Consider the following 26,255-nt stretch of genomic DNA (forward strand, 5'->3'; position numbering starts at 1 on the left):
GTTGAGATTATTCAAATGGAAAAGGGAAGGGTGCAGGATCAGGCTCTTACACCATAATAATGAAGTTGTTGATAAAAAAATTATTGCTTCTTTGGATGATTATCTTTAACATGATTGTGACAAAATGCACTGACATTTAAAATAAGGTAAAATCATATATATCAGAGAGGTAACCATCTTAGTCTGTAAGGGTGCATCTACACAGCACCCTGAACTCAAAATAAGATACAAAATTTGCAGTAAGCAAATAGTGTATCTTATCTCGAATCTATTTCAAAATAGCTTATTTTGAAATTTGGTGCATCTAGACAGCACCAAATTTCAAAATAATGCACTATTTCGAGCTATCCCTTATCCATCGTGCAACAAGATTTACTGGGATGGCGAAATAGTGTGCCCATTAGTTTGAAAAATATTTCAAAATAATGGGCAGCTTTGTAGACGCAAGGCAGCTATGTGAGGATACCTGGTATCCCGAAATAGTTGTGCAGTGTAGACATACCTAACTGAAAAAATTAAAATACAATAAATGGTCCTGCAGCACATTAGAGTATGTCTACACTACAGTGTTATTTCGAAATATCTTATTTCAAAATAGTTATTTCAAAATACGTTATTTCAAAATAACACGTCTAGACACAAAATGCATTTCAAAATAGAGTTTTGCTATTTCGAAATAGCGCTTCCACACTGATTGGACACTGAATCGCATTTAAGGCCGGCCGGAACCAGTTCTGACAGGGCATCTTGTCAGGAGTTACTATGTGTGGCTGCTGCCTGAAGCTATCTGAGGCCTGTGCTTAAAGGGACCCCCCTGGACAGCCAGTTCTCAGGTTTCCCTGCTTCCTTGCCTACCTCAATGAGGGACAGCAAAGCATTTTTTTCCTCTCCGTGCTCTGGTTGCCCTCTCTCCGGACACCACAGCACTCTGCACCATGTAGCCAGAGCTGCCCCTGGGCACTCTGGTGCTTCTCTTGGACGTGTTGCCACGAGCCTGGAAGCATTTTCTGCAGGCTGCCTCGCAGGATCTACAGCAACTCAACCCCAGGCCTTCTTCCAGACTCTCCTGAGGTACGTGGAGGAGCAGCTGCAGCTCCTGGACACCAGTGTGCCATGCCGCATCTAGGTCCACCAGCAATGGATCCAGAACTTCAGAATGAAGGACACCTTCCTGGAACTTTGTGAGTGGCTTGCCCCTGCTCTGCACATGCACATAAGGCATGCCATTCCCCTCCAGAAGCGTGTGCCATCGCCCTATAAAGCTCTCCACACCAGATAGCTACTGATCCATCAGCAACCAGGTCGACGTGGGGAGATCCACCGTTGGAGCAGTGCTCATGCAGCTATGGCAATCTCCGGTCACTGTGCCAGGAAGGGGGGGGGGGGGTGCAAGGAGGAAATGGGCTGCCCTAAGGAAAAGGTGAGGAGGTGGTGAAAGTCCCCTCCCCAGGGGGGTTTGTTCTGTCCCACCCTCATTAAGGTTTGAGGCGGCCAGGATTGCAGGGGGGTGGGTTGCTCCTGGGGAGTAGAGGCGCGGGGCAGCGGCGGGGAGAGAGCAATCTCAGCCACCCTGGCACACCAGTAAATCTCAGTTTTGTGTGTCCCTCTGCAGGGGGTCAAGGCCATCAACAGAGTGCTGCTCCACCGAGTCATCCACTTCACCAATTTGGATGCAGTCACAAAGGGGTTTGGCGCCCTAGGCTTCCCCAACTGTGGGGGAGGGCGGCAATCGACAGGACACACATCCCCATCTGTGCCCCAGACCACCAGGCCTCCCTGTACATCAATCTGAACGGATACTTTTCTGTCATCCTGCAGGCTGTGTCTGACCACCGGGGCCAGTTCATGGATATCAACATGGGCTGGTCCGGCAGAGCACACAATGAGCAGGTTTACTGCAACGCCTCTGTGTACCAGAGGCTGAACGCCTGGACTTTCTTCCCCGACTGCCACATCACGGTATGAGATGTGGACATGCCTGTCTGCCTGGTGGGGTATGTGGCCTATCCCCTACAATCCTGGCTCATGAAGCCCTACACGGGACACCACAACCCTTCCTGACAGGCATTTAATGCCAGGCTGAGCAGGGCCTGCATCATAGTGGAGGATGCCTTCGGCCGGCTGAAGGCCGTTTTAGATGCCTCCTCACCTGCCTGGACCTCTCAGAGCAGAATATTACACACATGGTGGCAGTGTGCTGCACAATTTGTGTGAGCGGAAGGGGGAGGCTTTCCTGCCAGGCTGGATGGCAGAGGCCGACCACTTGGCCGGCCTGTACACAGAGACCCACACGGCTGCCATCCAGGAGGTCCATCGGGGGGCTGTCCATATCCAGGAGGCCCTGCGTGAGAGCTTCCATCCGGAGGAGCAGTAACAGTCTCCCTGGTGTGCCCCAGTGGGGGCTTGTGCCTCATTCCTCTCTCACATCCTTCCACTTATCCCTCCCTAATCCCCCTTCCTGATGTAAAATAAAAGATACGTGCTCATGAAAACAAAGTCTCTTTATTGAACAAAACTGGGATGGGAGGGAGGATGAAACAGATGTGAGACTGGGGAAAGAAAGCAGGAGAGGGGAGGAGAGAGGATGAGAGAGGGGAGGGGGAAACATGGAAGGAGGGAGCTGGAAGGGGAAGACAAGGGGAGGAGAAGCTCAGGGCTCAGGGTTGGGGGGTCTCACTGGCCCAACTGTCTCCCACCACCGCGGGTGCAGGTACCTCAGCATCCTTGGGGGGGGGGGGGGGGAGTAGAGGGAGAAGTGGGAAGGGGAGAAGGAGTGGGAGGAGGAACAGTAGCTGGGGAGACAGTAGGGGCAGGAGCAGCAGAAGGCAGCAATCTCTGCACCAGGGTCTGCAGGTGCTCACAGACGGCACAGCCCTGGGCAAACTGCTCCCGCCAACTCTCCCACCAGAGCTGAAGGTCTTTGCACCCAGTGCTTCAGGGTGCGGTGCAGGGCTTGCAGTGCCCCCAGGTGCTGCCATTGGTAGTCCTCTTGTGCAAGGGCCCGCTTCCAGAATGTTCGGGTGTGGGAGGATGTCCTGGGCGGGGTGGTGCGCCCTGCACTCACAGCTGGTGCGGCTGTGGAGAAACACGAGAAGTGGTCAGTTATCCCTGGAGATATAGTGTGAATCTGCAAGTAAGGACAACAGTTCTCTGCACCATCAGAGCCAATGTGCTTACACACAGGCCGTGTTCGGGATGTCCTGCTATCCCTGGGAGTGGGAGCTGCCCCAAGACTGCACAAATTCCCCTGTGCTGCATCGGTGTGGGAGGGGGCGGGGGAAGGGAGGGAGAGGGGGGAAGATGTCCCCTGCCTCCGTGTAGAGAGAGCTTGTGGAGGGAGGACATCCTGCTGTGTCCCACCCTGGGGTCAGAAGCATGTCATGTCTCTTCACACATGCGTACAGCTAACAGGCCGAGGCCCCTGTGTGGCAGCCAGCTGGGGCCATGTGCCCTGGGGTAGCACGGCATGTGCTCTCACGTGCACAGGTTGCTGAATGATTTGTGGTGGCAAGGCCCATGTGTATAGTCCCTGGTCTCCCTCCCCTCCTGGCCCCGCATAAGGGGACAGTGATGGCACTCACATGTTGTTGCCTCACCAGCCGCGGATGACACCAGCAACAGATCGGCTGGGATGGTTTGGAGGTCCTGGCTGTGCAGCATGCTCCCTCCAGGCTCCTATGGCTCCTGGCCCGCCTCCTCCTCCTTCATGCCCTGGTCAGGGGCCTCTGCCCCAGGGTCGATGACCACCTGGGGGGAACCATCCAGCCCCCCCCCCAGGATGCAGTCCAGGGCATACAAATAGGGGCAGCTCTCTGGGTCTGCCCCTCATTGGTAGCTGCCCCCAGTGGCCCTGGTATAGGCCTGCCATAGCTCCTTGATTTTCATCCTGCTCCTGGGTTTGGATGTGGCCTTTGGTGGCCAGTCTGGCAGCCATCCGACTGTAGATGAGAGCATTCCTTCATCTAGTGCAGAGATAATGGACGTTGGCGGCATCCCCCCAAACCTCAATCAGTTCCATGATCTCCGCACTGGACTAGGAAGGCGCCTGCCTTCTCTGGTCCCTGGCAGGCTCCTGGTAGCTGGCAGACTGGACCTGGGGAGCAGAGGAGGGCTGGCTGCCAGTGGCTTGCTGGCTCATGCTGCGGCCTGGGTCAGGGGCAGTAGCAGAATGGCTCTGGGCTGGCAGGCCTGGTGCTAGCCACAATAGACTGTGACCAGACTCTACCCCTTTAAGGGCTCCGGGAGGGGGAGGGAGGAGAGGAGTTTTCCTGTTTGTGCCCCGAGTGGCCACCAGGGCACCCTGGGAAGGGCTGGAGGCCCCCTATTTTGAAATAGCCCCTATTCCCTGTCTACAGAGCACCTATTTCGAAATAGGTGCTATTCCTTGTAGGATGAGGTTTCCCAATTTCGAAATAAGCCCTCTGCTATTTTGAAATAATTTCAAAATAGTGGTTGGCTTGTGTAGACGCTAGGAAAGTTATTTTGAAATAAGGGCTGTTATTTTAAAATAACTTTGCGGTGTAGACATACCCTTAGGCCACTCTGACCCCAACCAGGAAAACTCCTCTCCTCTCCCCCTCCCCGGAGCCCTTAAAGGGGTACAGTCTGGTTACAGTACCTGTGCCAGCTCTAGGTCTGTCAGCCCAGAGCCAGCAGTCGCTGCCCCTGTCCCAGTGGCCCCAGCCCTCTACCGCTCCCCAGGACAAGTCCCCCAGATCCTAGGAGCCTGCCAAGGGCCGGAGAAGGCGGGCGCCTTCCTGGTCCAGTGTGGAGATCGTGAACCTGATTGAGGTTTGGGGGATGCCTCCAACGTCCATGATCTGCACACTAGATGGAGGAACATGGCCATCTCCAGCGGGTTAGCTGCCAGCCTGGCCACCAAAGGCCACATCCGAACCCAGGAGCAGGTTCGGATGAAAATTAAGGGGCTGCAGCAGGCCTATGCCAGGGCCACAGGGGGCAGTTCCCAAATAGGGGCAGACCCAGAGAGTTGCCCCTATTTGGACACCCTGGAACACATCATGGGGGCGCTGGATGGTCCGTTCCCCCCCAGGTGGTCATCAACCCTGGGGCAGAGGGCTCTGACCAGAGCACAGAGGAGGAGGAGGAGACTCAAGAGCTGCAGGAGCCCGGATGGAGCATGCCGCGCAGCCAGGACCCCCAAGCCATCTCAGCAGAGCTCTTGCTGGTGTCATCCAGGGAGGCAACAACATGTGAATGCCATCACTGTCCCCTTATGAGGGGGGAGGTGAGGGAGACCAGGGACCGCGTGCGTGGGCCTTGCTAACTATGGATCATTCAGCAACCTGTGCATGTGCAAGCACATGCCGTGCAACCCCTGAGCACGTAGCCCCAGCTGGCTGCCACATAAGGGCCTTGGCGTGTTAGCCACACGCGTCTGTGAAGAGACATGACATGCTCCTGACCTCGGGGTGGGACACAGCAGGATGCCCTCTCTCCACAAACCCCCTCTATGCAGAGGTAGGGGACATCTCTCCCCTCCACACACACACACTATATACAACTCAGGGGCATGGGTGCAGTCCCAGGGGAGGTCCCACTCCTGGGGATAGCAGGACACCCCGAACATGGCCTCTGTGCAAGCACATCGGCTCTGATGGTGCAGAGAATTGTCATTCTCACCTTGCAGAGGGGGGCTGGGCTTCACGCACTGTGTCCCCAGGGCTAACTGACCACTTCTTGTGTTTCTCCACAGCCGCACCAGCTGCAAGTGCAGGGCATATCACACCACCCGGGACATCCTCCCACATCCAAGGACTCTGCACGCCCACCCGTGCAGTGGAGGGGTACCAGCAGGAGCACCTGGGGGGGGGGGGCTGCGAGGTCTACACCGCACCTCTTGAGCACTGGGTGCAAGAAGACCTGCAGCTCCGGTGGGAGTAGCTTGCTCAGGACCGTGCCATCTGCGAGCACCTGCAGACCCTAGTGTAGAGCTTGCTGCCACCTGCCATTCCAGGCCCTGCTGCCTCCCCAGCTACCAATCCTCCTCCCACTCCTTCTCCGTCTCCTGCTTCTTCCTCCTCACCCCCTGGGGATGCTGAGGCTCCCCACGGTGCTGGGAGACAGGTGGGCCAGCAAGACCCCCAACCCTGAGCTTCTCCTCCCCCTTCCTCCCCGTGCCTCCTCCTGCCAGCTCCCTCCTACCAGGTTTCCCCCTCCCCTCTCCCACTCTCCCTCCTCCCACCTTCTTTCCCCAGTCTCACCTCAGTTTCATCCCCCCCCGCCCCAGTTTTGTTCATAAAGAGACTTTGTTGTAATGAACACGTATCTTTTATTGTACAGCAGAAACGGGGGGTTAAGGACGGGTGTGAGGAAGGAATGAGACACACGCTCCCAGTGGGGCACACCAGGCAGACTGTTACTGCCTGCAGAACATGCTTCCAGGCTCACAGCAACATGTCCAGGAGAAGCACCATAGTGACCAGGGATGGCTCCAGCTCTATACTGCAGAGTGTTGTGGTGTCCTGAATGAGGGCAACCAGAGCACGCAGAGAAAAAATGCTTTGCTTTCCCTCATTGAGGTAGGCAAGCAAGGAGGGAAACCTGTGAACTGGCTGTCCTGGGGCGGGGGGGAGGGGTCCCTTTAAGCACAGGCCTCAGATAGCCTCAGGCAGCACCCATACAAGGCAACTCCTAACCTAATGTCCTGGCAGAATCGGTTCTGCTGGCCTTAAATGAGATTCAGCGTCCAATTGGAGTGGACATGAGACATTTTGTTTACACTGATCACCCACAATCGTGGATCCTTGCAGGTCCTAGGGGTCACAGTTCACTGTTTCTAGGCAATGGGAGTTGTGGGAAGTGGCACTTGATGCTGTATCCAATTTACTGTATCCATGTGTTTAAAAAGATGTTAAAAATATAAAGAATTCAGAAATGATCTACACAAATTATTAGAGGTCTGGGAAACCAGTCTTATAATCTATTCAGTTTATCAAAAAGAAAGTTAAGAAGTCTATGTGGATCTATATGAAGAGACATCAGATGCTCTGTAAACAAACAGTGAGAGAAGATCAAATGTCTGGAAATTGACTGACTTTTGTTCTATATGTATGCTACAATGGGATCTTGGCCCATAACTAGTGCTCCTAATTTCTAGAAAACCAATAATAGAGAAATTTCATCAGGTTGTACTTACTGGCTCCATTGCAAAGAATCATGACCTGCTGCATCTTGGCTTTATTAGAAAAACAGAGTAAAAACATTGTTATATGGTGGGCAGAAACAGCTCCTGAGAAACCATCGATCATAAAGCAAGCTACTTGTTGCACAGAAATAGGGGGGAAATACCATTAACAATACCACTAGTGACCTACTTATTAAAATAAATGAAATGGGAAAATGTACAAAGAAATTAAAATTATAAAACAGTGCAAAGCACACAGTCAAACAATATAGTTTTGCCAACTATAATGCTTTTTGATAAATTCTTATTTCAAGTAAATGGGGATTTTTATTTTGGTAATATATTGCATCTTAAAAATGAACTCAGTTTTTATTGATTTTGAAAGCAACACTTGCAAGTATGAAAGTAATAGCTTTTTGATTGATTCAGTCAAGATGAGTTAGGCTTTGTGAATAAAAAGAGAATTAATCAGTGAGGGTTGATTTAGGACTTCTTCCATAGTATGGATTTCCATTCTTTTTGACATTGTCCTGTTGTTAAAGACCTGATGGACTATTTGCACTGCAGTGAATGATTAAATGACTGTAACTGTCTGAAAAGCAAAGATACCTTACAAGAAACAAGGTCTAGTGATCAAATTTCATCTAACAATGCTTTGGGACTGTACGTGCAAGAGAGCAAGCAAAAATTGTCCCCTTTTCTTCAATTATTTTAGAAGCTTTCACTCAACAAAGAAACAAAAGATTTAAAAATCTTCAGAAAAAGAATTGTTGGAAATAATAGAAGCATGTGCATTATTTTTGAAAGTAACAGAATAATCTGTTAGCAGGAGTCTCATAAGCAAAACACAATAAGTCATTCTTCCACTTTACACTATGCTGATTAGGCCTCAACTGGAGAACTATGTCCTGTTCTGGATGCCACATTTCAGGAAAAATGTAGACAAATTGGAGAAGGTCCAGAAAAGAGCAACACTCATGATTAAAGGTCTAGAAACATGACCTAAGAGACAAGATTGAAAGAATTGGATTTGCTTAGTCTAGAAAAGAGAAGACTGAAAGGGGACATGATAATAGCTTTTAAGTACCTAAAAGGTTGTTATAAGGAGGAGGGAGAAAAAAATATTCTCCTTAACCCCTGATGGTATTACAAAAGCAATGGGCTTAAATAGCAACAAGGGAGGTTTAGGCTGGACATTAGGAAAAACTTCCTAACTGGCAAAGTAGCTATACATTGGAATAAATTGACTAGGGAGGTTGTGCAATCTCCATCATTGGAGATTTTTAAGAGCAGGTTAAGGATAGTTTATATGGTGCTTGGTCCTGCCATGACTGCAAGGGACTGGAGTTGAGGACCCCTCAAGAGTCCTTCTAGCTCTGTGATCCTATGTTTTTTAAGCTAGGGAATCCTTTTCTAGATCCTGTTCTAGTTCCATCTCAGATGGGAACACAGAGCATGCATTGTCCACACAACTTGTCAATTTTTCACAGCTTTTGAAAAATTGGGACAGAGCAGATAGGCCTCTGCTAAATAAAGGAGCCAGACAGTAACCATAGTTAATATTTAACCATTTTTTTCTTTCAATTGGACTACTCAGAATAACATTTTGCAACATGAAAGGCAGGCAACATAGGGTAGTAATAGGCTTCAAATAGAAAACCGAGACCCTCTTCCTAGATTCTGTTCTCCAATCTGCCACTGACTTCTGTGTCATTTGGCCAACTCACATTCTGTGTCTGTTCCACTGTCAAGAAAATGTTGATGCTATTGCTTATGATATTCAGTAAAAGTGAATTGAAATCTATGGACAAAATCCAAGTATTAAATGTTAGTGCAGATTGCACAAATGGAAGTCAACTAGCTAACACAAATATATATTGCGTACAAAATACCTGATTAGCGATTAGATATTTGTGTTCTTTGATGCACGACATTATTTTTCAGGATGTTTTGCTTTATTTTAACTATGAATTGTTTTGCATAATGGTAACAGACTATTTTAATAAAGGTTTATTTTATGTCAATTGTTTAATTTTCTCCATGTGTAGGCTGGAGATATGTATTTTTCCCCCTCTTTACGCCTGATATCTTGCTGCAAAAATAGTAGCTATTTTACTGAAAAAAATAAGGACTCCAATGGGGTAATACTGCTACCACACTGGAGAGCAAAGGATTAAGGAACAATTTTGGGCCCACACATCCCCATCCAATCCCACCTCCAGGGCCTGCACAAGCTGGAGGCAGGGCTTTAAAAAGGGAAGCAGAGGATTTCAGAGGTCAGCAGCATAAGGGAGCAGAGGGCTGCTCTGAGGGGAAATTATGGACCTATGCAATACCATAAGGGAGAAGCAAGGAACAGAATATCTAACATTTTATTAGAGTGATTTACTCTGGGAAGCTGAAGGAGATAGGGGTAGCAAGTGGTCTGAGGTGCAGCAACTTACTCTCAAAGCTCTGGGTGTAGCTGCACGCCACTGGGTTCTGGACTGAAACCTGGTAGAGAGGGTTGGATCTAAGCTCCCCTACCCACTCCAAGGGTGTGTTTACACAGCATGGTTTAACTTGAAATAAACAACACAAATTGAGTTATGTCAATTGCCTATCTTATTTTGAACTAGCTCATTTCGAAATTGTAAGTGTCTACAAAGCACTTTTATTTTAAAGTAGAGCACTCTTCCTCCAACTTCCCTTGCTCCTCATACAATGACCCCAACTATAAATACAATATAATGGGGGCTAATTTAGCTACAACTAATCAGGAAAGAGATCTTGGAGTTATCATGGATAGTTCTCTGAAAACATCCACGCAGTGTGCAGCAGCAGTCAGAAAAGCAAATAGGACGCTAGGAATTATTTTAAAAGGGATAGAAAATAAAACAAAGAATATCTTACTTCTCCTATATAAAACTATAGTACATCCTGAATACTGCATACAGATGTGGTCTCCTCATCTCAAAAAAGATATTTTGGCATTAGAAAAGGTTCAGAAAATAGAAATTAAAATAATAATAATTAGGGGGCTTGGAATGGGTCCCATATGAGGAGAGGCTAAAGAGACTGGGATTTTTCATTTTAGAAAAGAGGAGACTGAGGGGGGATATGATAGAGGTATATAAAATCATGAGTGGTATGGAGAGGGTGAATAAAGAAAAGTTATTTACTTGTTCCCATAATATAAGAACTAGAGGACACCAAATGAAATTAAGGGTAGCAGGTTTAAAACTAATAAAAGAAAGTTCTTCTTCACACAGTGCACAGTCAACCTGCGGAACTCCTTGCCAGAGGAGGCTGTGAAGGCTAGGACTATAACAGAGTTTAAAAAAGAGCTAGATAAATTCATGGAGGTTAGGTCCATAAAAGGCTATTAACCAGGGGGTAAGGAATGGTGCCCTTGGCCTCTGTTTGTCAGAGGCTGGAGAAGGATGGCAGGAGACAAATTGCTTGATCATTGTCTTCAGTCCACCCCCTGTGGGACACCTGGCACTGGCCATTGTTAGCAAACAGGATACTGGGCTAGATAGACCTTTGGTCTGACCCAGTATGGCCATTCTTATGTTCTTACAGGAGTTGGAGTAAGAAGTCCTCCAGCTTGACAGTATTTCAAAATAACTGCCTGCTGTGTAGACGTGGACTAAGTTATTTCAAAATAATGCTAGCTATTTCGAAATAATGTTGCTGTGTAGACGTACCCCAAGAAAGCAGTACAACCACAATAGTCCTCTCCTTTGGCAACAGGCCTGCTAGAAAACACAGACTTCATGAGGCCTGCACTCAAAATCCCTATGCTAAAGGGGAGGACTGGAAACCCCTGGGTGGGAGATATGAGGAGACCAGGCAGTGCTTCAGTAGTAAAATATCCTGCCAGCCCACCATTTGTCCTGACCACTAGGAAATGTGGTCTCTTTCTGTGCATCGCCTACAAGCTAACTGAATTTTGGTAAAGTTCTTCTAATCAAATTTTGCAAGCTGGATCAGTTTCTTTCTTACAAAGTTTGGGCATAGTAGTGGTGGTGTCCTGCTGGTTTCTCCCACTTTGATTAATATTACATCCCAATTACCTGTTCTGAAGGTGGTTCTAGATATTCTCCCATGTTCCCATCTCCCCAACCCCCACAAGGTTGATACATCTACTTTTGCTGTTTAGAAAAGTTGCATTTTATTAAATTGAGTAATAATTCAGTTTATAGAAATGCATGATCATTGTCTAAGCCTTTATATTGATGCATTTATATTGATACAATGCTCCTATATATGCTGCAAACAAATGGTTGCAAGAGCATTCCCTAAAGTTACAGCTTCCCACTGCTGTAATAGATGAACATAGATGGAACATCCCACAACCATATTAAGAGAAAGCATTAAAAACATAATGCATTAAAGTTAATCTACATCAGTCAAAAATCTTGTATGGGATATGCCAGGCAGTGTTCCCTCTAAACTGCTTGGGTGCACAGCTTCACAGGTGATTAATCAGCTCTGCCCAGTCAGAGGCTCAGGGCTGATGGACTGGGTGAGGCTGACTAATCACCTCTGAAGCTGTGCTGTCACGCAGCTTAGGGTATGTCTACACTAGCCCCCTAGTTTGATCTAGGGAGGCTAATGAGGGTGACCGAAATTGCAAATGAAGCGCAGGATTTAAATATCCCGCGCTTCATTAGCATGTTCCCGGCCAGTCGCCATTTTAGAAATTGACTAGCCCGAAGTAACTGCCCGGGTCTACACGCGGCAGTGAAACGGGATTCCGAATTAAAGCCCTAACTCGAATTAGCTGGTATTCCTCCTGCAATGAGGTTTCGGTCGTCCTCATTAGCCCCCCCAGATCGAACTAGGGGGCTAGTGTGGACATACCCTTAGAGAAAACACTGGTGTCAGGTAGACAACGGGGCTTTCTTGGATCAATGGAAGCCAAATGCTGCACAGCTAAGGACCACTTCCCATCATCATTCTGCCACTATACCCCAGGACTGTCATTCTAAGCACCGCTAGCAAGAGCAACTCAGCTGATTTCAAGTATCTCCTTAGGACATGGAAAGAGGGAAGGCATTGCAAACAGTTACAGTCTCAGCCTCTTAAAATCAAATTTAATTTTTTGAATTGCATCTAAATGGGATTGATTTTTCCAATGGCAAACCATTCTAAAACAATGTCTTCAGAGTCTACACCAACTAACGTTGCTTATTGGTCTTCAGAGGATAAATAAAAGTAAAATGCATTCAGCGGTCTCCAAACTTTTTAACCACAAGATCACTTTTTCAATTTAAGTGCAATGTAAGATCTACCTCAAACCAAATACCTTTGCCCTGCTTCCTTCATGCCCCTTCTTTGAGGCCCTGCCCCTGCTCCACCCCTTCTCCAAGGCCTCACCCTTCTCACTCCATCCCTTTTCCTCCCCCACCATCATTCACTGTCTCCAGGCTGGGGTAGGGATTGGGATGCAGGTTCTGGTTTTGGCCCAAGCGATTTGGAGTGCAGGAGGGGCTCGAGGCTTAGCCTAGGTTGGGGGATTGGGGTCTAGGAAGACTTTTGGGTGCAGGGGGACTCACCTCTGGGGCAGGACGTTGGCTGTAAGAGGAGGTTCAGGAAGCAGGCGCTGGCTGGCCACTGTTTAAATTAGATGGCTTCAGGGTGGTGGAGCAGTGGGATTAAGGCAGGCTTAGTCCTGCCTTGGCTCTGCACCACTCCTGAAAGCAGCTGGCATGTACAGCAATGGCTCCATAGTGCCATGTGCTGCCCCTCATCTACAGGCACTGAGCTTCTACAGGCTACGGTTCCCCATTATTGATCAATGAGAGCTTCAGGAGTGGTGTCTGCAGGAAAGGATAGTGTGAGGAGACCCCGTGTTCTGCCTTTCTCAGGGGCTGCAGAGACATGCCAGCCACTTCCAGGAACAGCAATTACCACAGGGATAATTACTGCACCACGACAGGTTTGGCATTTTAGAAATCACTACTCGAAGAATTAAAATTTAGCATAAAAGAAAAATGAAAATGATGAAAAACCAGTCAAAAACCAAAACTAACCCACTTTGCAAGCATTAACAAAAGTACCAACCCCTCCAACCACGTATGTGTTGTGTCGGGAGATAAGAGTGAAGGACCGTGTGCATTTGTGAGAGTGAAAGAGGCATACACAGTGTTGTGAGAGTGACAGAGATTTGCATTGCCAAGCTCCATCCATCCCCTTCTCTGTGTGAAGATGGGATACAGAAGTGGGGGGGGAGGAGGGACACCCTGACATCAGCACCCTCTCACAGCCTGCACAGCAACAGGAGGCTCAAGGGGGGCAGCTCCACGGTAGAGGGCAGGAGCAGTATGACAGTGGTTAGAGGAACAACTGAAGTGCCAGCGCTTGATAGCTTCCCAGCCAAACCAGTCAGAATCACCTGAGAGAGGCTCCAAGATCTACTGGTAGATCCAAATCTACTAGTTGGTGACCACTGCATTACAATAATGAGTTAGGAGATCACAGTGGCATGAATGACTGGTAGGCTACGTCTACATTGGCCCCTATTCCGTAATAGGGATGCAAATGTAGAACTTTGGAATAGGCAAATCCGCAGGGGATTTAAATATTCCCCGCGGCATTTGCATTTTCATGGCTGCCGCTTTTTTCCAGCTTGTAGATAAGCCAGAGAAAAGCGCCAGTCTGGACGCGATCCTCTGGAAAAGAGCTTATTTTCTGGAGGATCGTGACCAGACTGGCGCTTTTTTCCGGCTTATCTACAAGCCGGAAAAAAGCGGCAGCCATGAAAATGCAAATGCCGCAGGGGATATTTAAATCCCCTGCGGATTTGCCTATTCCAAAGTTCTACATTTGCATCCCTATTACGGAATAGGGGCCAATGTAGACGTAGCCGTAAGGTTTTTATGTGAGCAGTACAGATTTAATATTTTGGGGATAGCTTTTGAAACAATGTTTTTCCTTTCAAATACCTACACTTAGGTCACTTATGTTTGCTATGATCACATTAGTATGTAAAGAAGTGGCTTGAGGGTTTTAAGGAATCACCTTGATGATCTTCCCCATCACCCAAACTCTCCTCCAAGTACATTCCCATTGCCTCCTTCCCCCAAAAGAGAATTTTATAAATAAGTGGGAAGGAAGAAGTATTTTAATTTTTTACTAGCAGGCTGTGCCCTGTGCCCTCTATACTCACCAACCCCCTTCTCTCTGGCCATTTCGCAGCCAGAGAGCATGAGAGTGTGATGACATCAAACTGCCACCTGGAAGGAAAAACATTTTTATATGTAGAGAGAGAGATTGTGATAGCACCCACAACCTCCAGTGAAAAATAGGGAGCTCATTGTGCTAGGCTATGTACAAACCCATATTATAGGAAGACATGGTCCCTGTTTCATAAAGATTAAAATATAATTTAACATAAGATGCAAAGTGTGTAACATAATTGGACTGAATTGCAAGGAAAGCTGAGGGAAATAGTAATGCTGTGTTACAGGCAATGTGCAAATCTGAAATTAAAAACAAAGCCTTACATTAATTGTACCCAATGTAGATTAAAACAATCTAGGCACCAACACTACCAGAGATTTCAGGAACAACTGGAGATCTAGAAGCATCGCTAAATTGTTAAACTTATTAGCAAAACCTGAACACATCCCAGCAGTAGCCTCCTTTCATCCAAATGTCATCAGCTCTGTCTTATCGATGTGCACTTCAAATGGCAAAATCAGATTCCAAGTCTAAGGCTATGTGTACACTTAAAAAGCTACAGTTGGGCAATAGCACCCCCACAGCTGTGCTGCTGTATCACCTTAATGAAGACACTGCCTCACTGATAGGAGGGATTCACCCATTGGTGCAGATAATCTACCTCCCTGAGAGATGGCAATTAGATTGATGGAAGAATTCTGCTGTTGACTTTACACAGACTACACTGGGGATTAGTCAGTATATCTCAGTGGTATGGATTTTCATACTATGTAAATTCCTAGCATAGACCAAGCCTAAATATAGCTAGGTAATGGGAAAGCAAAGAAATAGATGTATTTTCCTTCTTGAGAATAAACAATTGTTTTGAAAGTATTTTAAAAGAGCAGGAAACCACACTTGAATAACAAAAATCCTAAAACCATCTGAGGATTCTAACAATTGCTGACCTGTGATTAAGAGACAGAAATCAGACCACATCACATTTCTGGATTGAAAACAAAACCTGATAAATCAAATGAATGTTTATAGTTAGCTAGATACTGAAACAAGCTTACAGAAAGCTTTACTAGGCAGTTTTAGGGCACAAAAATCGCCATTGAACCATACTGCTTCAAATGCCACCCAAACTTGAACTCAGTCAGGATTAAAATTAATTTGAGTTGAAATTAAACAATTTGCACTGCTGCAGTTGTGAAGTTTCATAAAATGTTCCCATATATTATAAAGAACAGTGCAGTGAGCATGATAATAAACTGTGAGTATTTTTATTTTGGTGAAATATGCACAGAGCAATAAAAAGGTTAAAATAAATCTTGATGCATGGTATAGCATTAACAAGGATACCAGTGGTTTAATAAGATCTTTGTCATATTTGGCTTTACTTTTGGTGGAATATGGGGTGTAATCTATTCTTGATTTATTGATTCTAATAAGATAGGATGATTATTCTGTCAAGGCAATGAACTCTAGAATAAAACGGGCTTATCAACAGAATCTCAACAACAGAGAAAGGGGGAAGATGTTTGTCATTTTAAGTAGATTTTTATCTATGAGTCCAAGCCATTATCTTGTTGATTTCGGCAACTGTTCCTCAATATTATTCAGCCAATATTTACCAAATTTCAAAAAGTTACAAAACATTTAAATTATCTGTAATCTCTGATTTCCTAAAAGCAGGTTGTAATACCAATACTGAAAAAAATTAACTATGGAATTCAGCTTTATATGTGTGTTAATGGAAAACAAATTATTGTAATATTTAAATCACATTCACATTACAAATTGATTCATCATTAAATAAACATATAACGCTACCCCACAGTGGCATCTTTTCCATTACTTTTGTTTTACTAAAATTAAACAATCTGAACAACATTTATGAAAAGGTTAAAATAACTCTGTAGCTAGACTGCATCGATGAAAGAATCAAATACATTATATTTAATTTAACAAATTTTCAGATAGCTAAAGATCTTTTGCTCATACAATACAGTATTATATGTGCATTGTTATTTCCAAAGCACTTACAAAACAAATGCTAAAAATGAAAGCAGTTGAAAATTGATTAGTTGTAATCAGAGAATTTATGAACATATTTTTGTATATCATCACTATAACCATAATTTATTTTAAAATATATTTTCCAGCATCTCTTTGACTAGAGCAAGAACTTAACCAAAAGACTTTTTTTCTCTCATTTCTCTTCAAAGATTGACAAAATGAGTACCTGTGAGATATGTTATCATCATTTAAATGCATGATTTTTTTGGCTTGAAGTTCACACTTATTATAAAATAATTCTTCGACTCCTGCTTTTATAAAGTTATTATTAAGAAATCTTTATATTTTTGTAGAAAGACAATATCTAAACAGGCAGTGGAGTCCCTGGACAATCGAGATACAAAAAGAGTACTTAAAGACAATAAAGTAATTGTGGAGAAACTAAATGAATTATTTGCTTCAGTCTCCACTGAGGATGTTAGGGAGATTCCCAAATCTGATCCATCCTTTATAGGTGACAAATCTGAGGAATTGTCACAGATTGAAGTGTCATTGGAGGAGTTTTTGGAATGAATTGATAAACTTAGTAGTAACAAGTCACCGGGACCAGATGGCATTCACCCAAGAGTTCTGAAATAACTCAAATGTGAAATTGCAGAACTACTAACTATGGCTTGTAACCTATCCTTAAAAACATCTTCTGTACCCAATGACTGGAAGATAACTAATATAACGCCAATATTTAAAAAGGGCTCTAGAGGCGATCCCGGCAATTACAGACCAGAAAGTCTAATGTCAATACCAGGAAAATTAGTTGAAACAATAGTAAAGAATAAAATTTTCAGAACATAATTTGTTGGGCAAAAGTCAACATGGTTTCTGTAAAGGGAAATCATGTCTTACTAATCTATTAGAATTCTTTTCAAGAGGTCAACAAAAAGTGGACAAGGGAGATCCAGTAGATATAGTGTACTCAAATTTCCAGAAAGCCTTTGACAAGGTCCTTCACAAAAGGCTCTTATGTAAATTAAGTTGTCATGAGATAAGAGGGAAGATCCTTTCATGGATAGAGAACTGGTTAAAAGACAGGAAACAAAGGGTAGGAATAAATGGTAAATTTTCAGAATGGAGAGGGGTAACTAATGGTGTTCCCTAAAGGTCAGTCCTAGGACCAATCCTATTCAACTTATTCATAAATGATCTGGAGAAAGGGGTAAACAGTGAGATGGCAAAGTTTGCAGATGATACTAAACTGCTCAAGGTAGTTATAACCTAAGCAGACTGTGAAGAACTTAAAAAAGATCTCACAAAACTAAGTGACTGGGCAACAAAATGGCAAATGAAATTGAATGTGGATAAATGTAAAGTAATGCACATTGGAAAAAATAACCCCAACTATACATAGACTATGATGGGGGCTAATTTAGCTACAGCTAATCAGGAAAGAGATCTTCGAGTCATTGTGGATAGTTCTCCAAAGACGTCCATGCAGTGTGCAGTGGCAGTCAGAAAAGCAAACAGGATGTTAGGAATAATTAAAAAAGGGATAGATAATAAGACGGAGAATATCTTATTGCCCTTATATAGATTCATGGTACGCCCACATCTTGAATACTGTGTACTGATGTGGTCTCCTCATCTCAAAAAAAATATACTAGCATTGGAAGAGGTTCAGAGAAGGGCAACTAAAATGATTAGGGATTTGGAATGGGTCCAATATGAGGACAGATTAAAAAGACTGGGACTTTTCAGCTTGGAAAAGAGGAGACTAAGGGGAGACTATGATATAGGTATATAAAATTATAAGAGGTGTGAAGAAAGTGTATAAGGAAAAGTTATTTATTTGTTCCCATAATATAAGTAGGGGCCACCAAATGAAATTAATGGGCAGCAGGTTTGAAACAAATAAAAGGAAGTTCTTCACACAGCGCACAGTCTACCTGTGGAACTACTTGTCTGAGGAGGTTGTGAAGGCTAGGACTTTAACAGGGTTCAAAAAAGAGCTAGATAGATTCATGGAGGTCACGTCCATCACTGGCTGTTAGCCAGGATAGGTAGGAATGGTGTTCCTATCCTTTATTTGTTTAAAAAATGGGTGACGGGAGGGATCATGTGAGGATTACCTGTTGCGTTCCCTTCCTCTGGGGCATCTGGTATTGGCCTCTGTTGGCAGACGGGATACTGCTCTAGATGGACCTTTGGTCTGTTCCCTTATGTTCTTATAATGCAAAGAATTTAGGCTTGGTTAAATCCGAAAAATGCAGATTCATTATTACTGGTACTTGGAAGTCTGGGTTTAGTTGAGGAGGCACATTACTCTGCCCAGGTCTCTGCTGGACTTTTGAATCTCTGCCAGGGTCAGAACATGGGCTAATCTCCCAGCACTTATGAATTCCCGTGGTTTGGAGCCAGAAGGTATAGCCACAAATGTTCCTGTAATAGGAAATGCCCATATGCATCTGAATTAGGACGAATGCCAGATTGAGGTGTAACTCTTAACTCGTGGTTTCCTTGTCTCTGATTCTGGTCAGAGATAAGTGATAAGATCCTTTTGCAAAAAGTAATCAATGAATATCAAATGAAGTATGGGGTACTGGAAATAACTGGGAATTTCTTTTCTTCCTGTCACATATTACAAAAAGAAGGCGATATTCACTTAAATGAAAAGGTGACAAATTCAAAACCTACAAAGGAGACATTTTTCACATAATAGATAGGCAGAACTTGTTGCCTCAGAATGTGACTGAAACCAAGAATTTAAGATTTAGAAAGAGACCAGATATATATGGATATCCTCTTGCAGAGAAGATACTAGACTAGACTGACCTTGGGTCTGACTCGGGTTAGCAATTCCATTGTTTCTATAAAACCATTTTCAGTCAGTAAGACATATCAGTAAGTTATACAGGGATTTTGTGATGCATAAAAGATTCTTCAACTTGATGCCAAAGTGGAAAAAAGAACAAATTTAGCTTAGATATTAACAAACACTTTTTGATGATATGGTCAAGTACAGAGCAGATCAGCTTGGTTAATGAGGAAACTACAGCCAATCAGTCTGTCTTTAATATAAGGTTCCATACATTCCAAGACTAGCAAGAGATCCTCCTTGATACAAGCCAGGACCTGAACTTAGTGACTTGAGAAATCACTTCCAACATTATTACTATTATATTATCATTTAAGATGATTCATTATTTGAATGTATAAAAGGTCTCTCTTGCCACAATTAAGCAAAGAATTTGACATAAGCTTTAACAATTTTCTCCATTTCTTATTCGGCATACAGTGGCAGTGAGTGGCTCCTTAGCTGAAAAGCTGAAAATAACATATCCTAGCTAAAAGTCTGATATTTAACCTTTATTTTCCTCGCACCCACCCACCGCATTCTGTAACAGGCTGGATCACAATCTCACACAGCTGTTTTCACATGAACAAAAAGCATGCAGATTTTTAAACTGTTTTAAATTATTTTAAATGCAATTGACTAGCTACTCTATACAAGATGTGTATTTGGGTAGAAAATGTGAAAGAGAAGCTGAGGAAGGCAGTGGATTGGAACTCAAGGACCGGGTAACTTCTAGGGGTTGTGTCTAGGATCAGTGGAGGGGAGGCAAGTGATTGGCAAAGCATGGAAGGAAAATGAAAGGATGAGGTGAGGACATACTCCAGGGGCAGCGGAAATGGCAACGTGGGATTTTGAGTGACACTGAGAAAGTGCAGGCAACCATGGATAGAAACATAAAGATGGAGGTGGAGTGTGTTGGAGAGCACTAGGGAAAAGAGAAACCTTTGTGCAAGTTAAAATTTAAACATTTGCTCAATACAAAACAAATCCTTTTCTGAATTTCACAGCTTGTGCCAAAGTGCATATATCCACACTAAGCAGGCAGCCAGCTGTCACGACACAAGATATGAAGAGCTTACCTACAAGCACATCTGTTTTGCTCAGTCAAAGTGCCAAGTATTCTTCAGATGTTGAAGCTTCTGGCTGTGTTTCCCCAACCACTTGCTGCATAGCTCCCTTAGTTAAGGCCAAGATTTTGATTTTAAAAAATAGTCACCACAGTGCATCTAGGATCGAGCTGTTCTCTTTCAGGAATTAAACATTTTGTAGTGGTTGGCCTCCTTTATAAGTGTTGTAAGGAACCAACTTTTGTTAATGCTATTACTTTTTTATGTCACTCTGGGTATGTCTACACTGCCACTCTAGTTCGAACTAGGGTGGCTAATGTAGTCATTCAAACTTGCAAATGAAGCCTGGGATTTAAATATCCCGGACTTCATTTGCATGTTCCCGGGTGCCGCCATTTTTAAATGCCCGGTAGTTCGAAATACCTGCCCGCGGCTACACGCAGCACGGGCTAGGTAGCTCAAATTAAAGCTCCTAATTCGAACTACCGTTACTCCTCATACCATTACTCCTCAAGACATGTTCAGTGTTGACACTCTCGGTGCCGGAACAGGGTCCAGTGCCAATGTTGTGGCTGGACTCGGTGCTGAGGATGTCGGTGCCAAGGGTGCCGACAGCATTGGTACCAACTTTTGTCGAGATGTGGCACACACTACTGGTCTCAGTGCCGAAGTACTGCATACCTGTTTGTCCTTGTCTGGTTTACGGGTCACCATCAGTCCTGAGATGCCCAGCTTGTCCCCCGTACTCACTCTGGTAGAGAGCAGGACAGTGACAAGGTCTTCTTTTTATGTGCCACCTTTGGAGAAGTGTGACGCGGCGGCATGGTCGAAGGGTCCGGCTGCGGCTGAAGGGCTTTGTCGAAGAGTAACATTTTGAGCCACATTTCATGGTCTCAATGTGCCTGGGCCATGAATTTTGAACAATGGGAACACTTTTGGGGGATGTGTCCCTCACTGAGGCATCTTATACAAGATGCGTGCCCATCAGAAGCGGGCATGGAATCTTTGCAAGTTGAGCACTTCTTAAAACCTGGAGACCCAGGCATCTTAACAGATTCTACTAATTATTTTTTTAATGTGCTAACAACTAACTAGAACAATATGTAAACTAACAACTAACAAACTAAATACAACTCCTTTCTCTCCCCTCTCGGATCCTGTCAGGATTGACACAAGAGGGAGCTGTTTCTCCGTCTATGCCCAAAGACGGTTAGGAGGAACTGGCAGAGCTGGACTGCACGACTGAAAACGGCGTGAAAAGCCGCAAGATGGCCGCTGCACATACGTGGTCCGGCAGACAACGGCTAAATATCTCTGATCTGCGGCACTGGGATGAGCCCAACACCCACAGCAGAGCACCCACGGGGACACTACCCGAAAAAGAACTGATTGTTGTTACCTAAATGGAATACTTTGCATTTGTCCTTATTGAATTTCATCCTGTTTACTTCAGGCAATTTCTCTAGTTTGTCCAGATCATTTAGAATTATAATGCTATCCTCCAAAGCTCTTGCAATACCTCCTGTCTTGGTATCATCCACAGACTTGGTAAGTGTACCTCTTGTCATTGTCTAAATAATTGATGCAGATATTGAACAGAAGCAGACTCAGAAACAATTCCCCAGAGACCCCACTTGTTATGCCATTTCAGTGTGACTGTGTACCATTGATTACTACTCTCTGGGAATGGTTTTCCAGCCAAGTCTGCATCAGTCTTCTAGTAGCTCCATCTAGGTTTTAGTTCCTTGGTTTGCTTATGAGAAGGTCATGAAAGACAATATCAAAACCTTTACTGAAGTCAAGATATACCAAATCTGTCACTTTTCCCTTATTCACAAGGCTTGTTACCCTGTCAAAGAAAGCTCTCAGGTTGGTTTGATATAATTTATTCTTCCCAAATCCCTGCTGATCATCACTTAACACCTTATTATCATCAAAATGTTTGCAAATGGATTCCTTAATTCTTTATTCCATTATCTTTCTTGGTACTGAAGTTTCTTGGTACTGAGTGGCCTGTAATTCCACAGGTTGTCCTTATTTCCTTTTATAGATGGGCATTATATTTGCACTTTTCCAGTCTTCTAGAATCTCTCCTGTATTCCAGGACTTTCCAAAAAGAATTACTAAGGAGTCAGACATGTCCTCAGGCAGCTCCTTGAGTATTCTAGGATGCATTTCATCATGCACTAGTGACTTGAACACAACTACATCAGGGGTCAGCAACCTTTCTGAAGCAGCATGCTAAGATTTAACCCTCCTGCCCTGGGCCATTCTGCTCTCCCAGGAGGGGGGAAGGGGCTCTCTCCACTGCGTGCCCCATATACCCACCTGGGACAATGCAAACCTTTCTGCGGACTACCACTTGCTAATGGAAATTCACCACCTATTAATTACATAAGTATGCCCCAGCCATTTTGCTAGTGCTGCAGCTGGGAAGAACAGTTTAATTTAAATTATTAAACAGATTAAGCATTTTAACTTTCCTATGTTTATCAAATTTCACTTTCAATAAAATAAAACATTATGTACAACACAAAAGGTTTTAGTGTGTTCTTTATTTGTGGCAGAGGTGGGGAACCATTTTTGTGTTGGGGGTCACTGGCCCACAGAAAAATCAGTTGGGGACCACTCGAATGAGAAGCAAAAAAATCCTCTCCAAACCCCCAACCTTCACTGATGTGGCCCCTAATGGGAACACCTCACTCCTGTGGTGTTCCAGCCCCCCAGTGGGTGAAGGGAAGTGACAGGGAGGACTGATGTTCAGGACTTCCCATAGAGCAGATTTACTTTTCTGGGGTTCCAGAGTTAGTGGATTTTGTTCCCATCCCTTAGGCTCTGGGGTGGGAACAAAAATGAGGGGTTCAATGTGCAGGACAGGGTTGCCAGCAAGTGGGATAGGGATGTAAGATCTAGGTGGGAGGTGGGCTGCAGGACAGGTTGAGAAGAGCAAGGTCTTGAAAAGAGTTTGGTGGCAGGAGACGGTGTGGGGTAGGGATACAAGAGGGAGTTTGGGGGTAAGAAAGGGTTGAGGGAATAATGCAGAAAAAGTGAGAGGGTGAGAATGCAGCCAAATAGCTATTTGGGAAGGAAGGCAAAGAAGTGGGGAGTAAAGGAAAATGCAGCTTCTGCAAAATAAAATTCTATCCCCCCTCTGCTCCATGATCCCCTGCACTGTCCCATGCTCTTCAGTGCAACCCCTACCCTCTTCCATCCTGCCCCCACATCCTCCTTCATCCCTTGCTGTGCTCTGTGCCCCAGCACACACATCGACAGGACAGCAGTGTTATGTCGTGGGGCGTTTCAGAGTATAGGAAGAAATCAGTGGAAAGGCAGAGAGCTGGAGTAGGTGCAAGTGTCCATTTTATTGCATAGCACACAACTCACCAGAACAAGCCCAGACTAGCTGGGCTGACCCCAGTGACCTACTCAGTTACCATAACAACAAGATCTATATCTGCAACCCAATATACAACATATTCCTCCCCCTTAATAAAAACGTCCCTTTAAGAAAACAAAAACTAACTATGAAATGAGGGTAGAACGCCTCAAGTTCCCAGCTAACCCTGGGGATTATTTTGCCTCATCTGTGAGTTAATCTCAACTAAAGGTCCAGCCGTTGAGGAGGCCTCCTTTCTCTAGGTGGATTACAGCGGACATCCAGCGTTCTCGCACCCAAAGATGTTATGGGTGCAGGCCTGACACTGGGCTGGGAACTTGAAGTGTGAACAGGTGAGGCTATTGGATCAGCCTGCTCAGGGAGGGGGTTATTGTTCGCTGCTGGTGGTGATGGAGGAGGAGAGTCAGGAGCAGGTGATTCTTGACACGGTAGCTCACCAGCAGTGGGAACGACGGGCAACTCAACTGGAGATGTGCCTCGGGGGCAGGAATAACCTGTCAATAACTGATCTACATGCCGCCGCCAGATGAGATCTTTCGCAGTCCGGACAGTATAGGAAACAGGTCCTGTTTGAGCAATAATAGTGGCAGGGACCCATTTAGCTCCAGGAACATAGTTCCGAGCCAAAACTGTCTGTCCTGGACTAAAGGTTTGGTCTTTTGCTCTGGATGCACGCCTGATAACTTGACCTTCCTGCTGACGTTGCACAATTTGTCGTGGTTCTGAAGGTTTCAGCAAATCAAAGCACGTGCGTAGCTGACGTCCCATCATTAGAAAAGCCGGGGACACTTTGGTTGTAGCGTGAGGAGTGTTTCTGTAGGATAATAAGAAGGTGTCCAGACTCTTTTGTACGTGTGAATATTCTCTAACCGATTTCAAAGCTTGTTTCATTGTCTGGACAAACCTTTCAGCCAATCCATTTGTGGCCGGGTGATACAGTGCTGAAGTGATGTGATGGATCCCGTTTGCTTTCATAAAATTTCCAAACTCCTGAGACACAAACTGTGGACCGTTGTCACTCACAAGTTGTTCAGGAATACCCAAATGACAGAAGATTCCCCGTAATTTTTGGATAGTACTCTCAGCAGTAGTGGAAGGCATTATACAGACTTCTGGCCATTTGGAATGAGCATCTACCACCACCAAAAACATGTTACCTTCAAATGGGCCAGCAAAATCAACATGAATACGTTGCCATGGTTTTTCAGGCCAGTCCCATGGGTGCAGAGGTGCCAATTGAGGTGCATTCCTCACACCCTGGCAAGAAATACAAGCTCTTGCCTTCTTTTCAATGTCACTGTCCAAACCAAGCCACCAAAAATAGCTTTGTGCAATTTCTTTCATGCGCACCATTCCACAGTGACCTGAATGCAGTTGCTCTAACATTTGTTGTCTCAGTATTTTTGGAATAATGACACGCATTCCCCACAACAAGCACCCCGAATGGGTTGATAACTCCGTTCTCCTGGACATGTAAGGGACAAGGTCAGATGAGACCTGAGAGTTCCGTAGAGATGTTCCACGCATCACTAGTTCTATTACTTTGGAGAGTACTGGGTCAACACGAGTTGCTCTCTTAACTTGTGCAGCAGTGATGGGCCTGTTCTCTACCTGCTCAAAGTAAAAGATTTCCTTCTGGCCACTATCTTGATGTTTGACTGGCAAAGGCAGCCTAGAGAGACCATCTGCATTGCCATGTAGAGTGGCTTTCCGATATCTGATCTCATATGTGTGTCCTGAAAGCCACGATGCCCATCGTTGCATACGACTAGCAGCCATTGGTGGAATACCTGAGTGTGGATCAAAAATTGCCATCAGAGGTCAATGGTCAGTGAGAAGTGTAAACTTCCGTCCAAACAGGTACTGGTGAAATTTCCGAATTCCAAAAACGATTCCCAATGCTTCACGTTCAATTTGTGCATAGTTAGTTTCAGATGTGCTTAAGGTGCGTGAAGCAAGAGCAATTGGTTTCTCCTCTCCTGAGGGCATAACATGTGACAAGACCGCGCCCACTCCATATGGGGAGGCATCACAACAAGCCAACTGTAAAGGTAAGAATGGATCAAAATGCGTCAGGACCTCTGCATTTAGCAATGCACGTTTAGCATTGTTAAATGCAACATCACAGGCATCAGTCCACTTCCAGACCTTGTTCTGGCCAAGGAGCTCGTGAAGTGGTTTTAATAGTGTGGCTAGCTGTGAAATAAACCTTCCATAATAGTTCAATAGTCCTAAAAATGAGCGAAGTTGACTAACATTTTGAGGGGGTGGAGCTTCCACAATAACCTTAACTTTTGAAGGGGACTTATGAAAACCAGTAGCATCAATGATGTGTCCCAAATATTCAACAGAGGGCTGAAAGAATGCACACTTATCTTTACGGACTCGTAGGCCATACTCTTCCAGTCTTTGTAGGGTAGCCTCTAAGTTCTTAAGGTGATCCTCCTCATTCCCACCCGTGACCAGGATGTCGTCAAGATAGCACTGAACACCTGGCAAGCCACACAAGATCTGGTCCATAGCTCTCTGGAACAAGGCTGGAGCAGAAGTTATTCCAAAGGGTAAGCGACAGTAACGATAAAGCCCTTTATGAGTCACAATAGTCAACAGTTCTTGGGATTCCTC

The 26,255-nt window shown here is 45.0% G+C and overlaps 1 protein-coding gene across 4 annotated transcripts in view; it reads right to left on the reverse strand.

The window, feature by feature from the left end:
- The window catches only part of GPC5 (glypican 5), a 955,140-nt gene that overhangs the window by 599,278 nt on the left and 329,607 nt on the right, over window positions 1-26,255 (reverse strand). Inside the window, exons 7-8 of one of the 4 annotated variants that reach the window (XM_075918826.1) lie at window positions 7,160-7,198; window positions 2,486-3,075 (exon numbers count right to left, since the gene is read on the reverse strand). The exons of 2 other annotated variants lie outside the window; for them this stretch is intronic. In XM_075918826.1, coding sequence (XP_075774941.1) covers window positions 7,178-7,198 — 21 coding nt within the window. In that variant the 3' untranslated portion in view covers window positions 2,486-3,075; window positions 7,160-7,177. Of the gene's footprint in view, window positions 1-2,485; window positions 3,076-7,159; window positions 7,199-13,989; window positions 14,371-26,255 lie in introns of those variants that run through there. One more of the 4 variants, XM_075918827.1, reaches the window with a different exon arrangement.

The sequence above is a fragment of the Pelodiscus sinensis genome, chromosome 1 (genome assembly GCF_049634645.1).
Source record: "Pelodiscus sinensis isolate JC-2024 chromosome 1, ASM4963464v1, whole genome shotgun sequence".
In the NCBI taxonomy this organism is placed as follows: Eukaryota; Metazoa; Chordata; order Testudines; family Trionychidae; genus Pelodiscus; species Pelodiscus sinensis.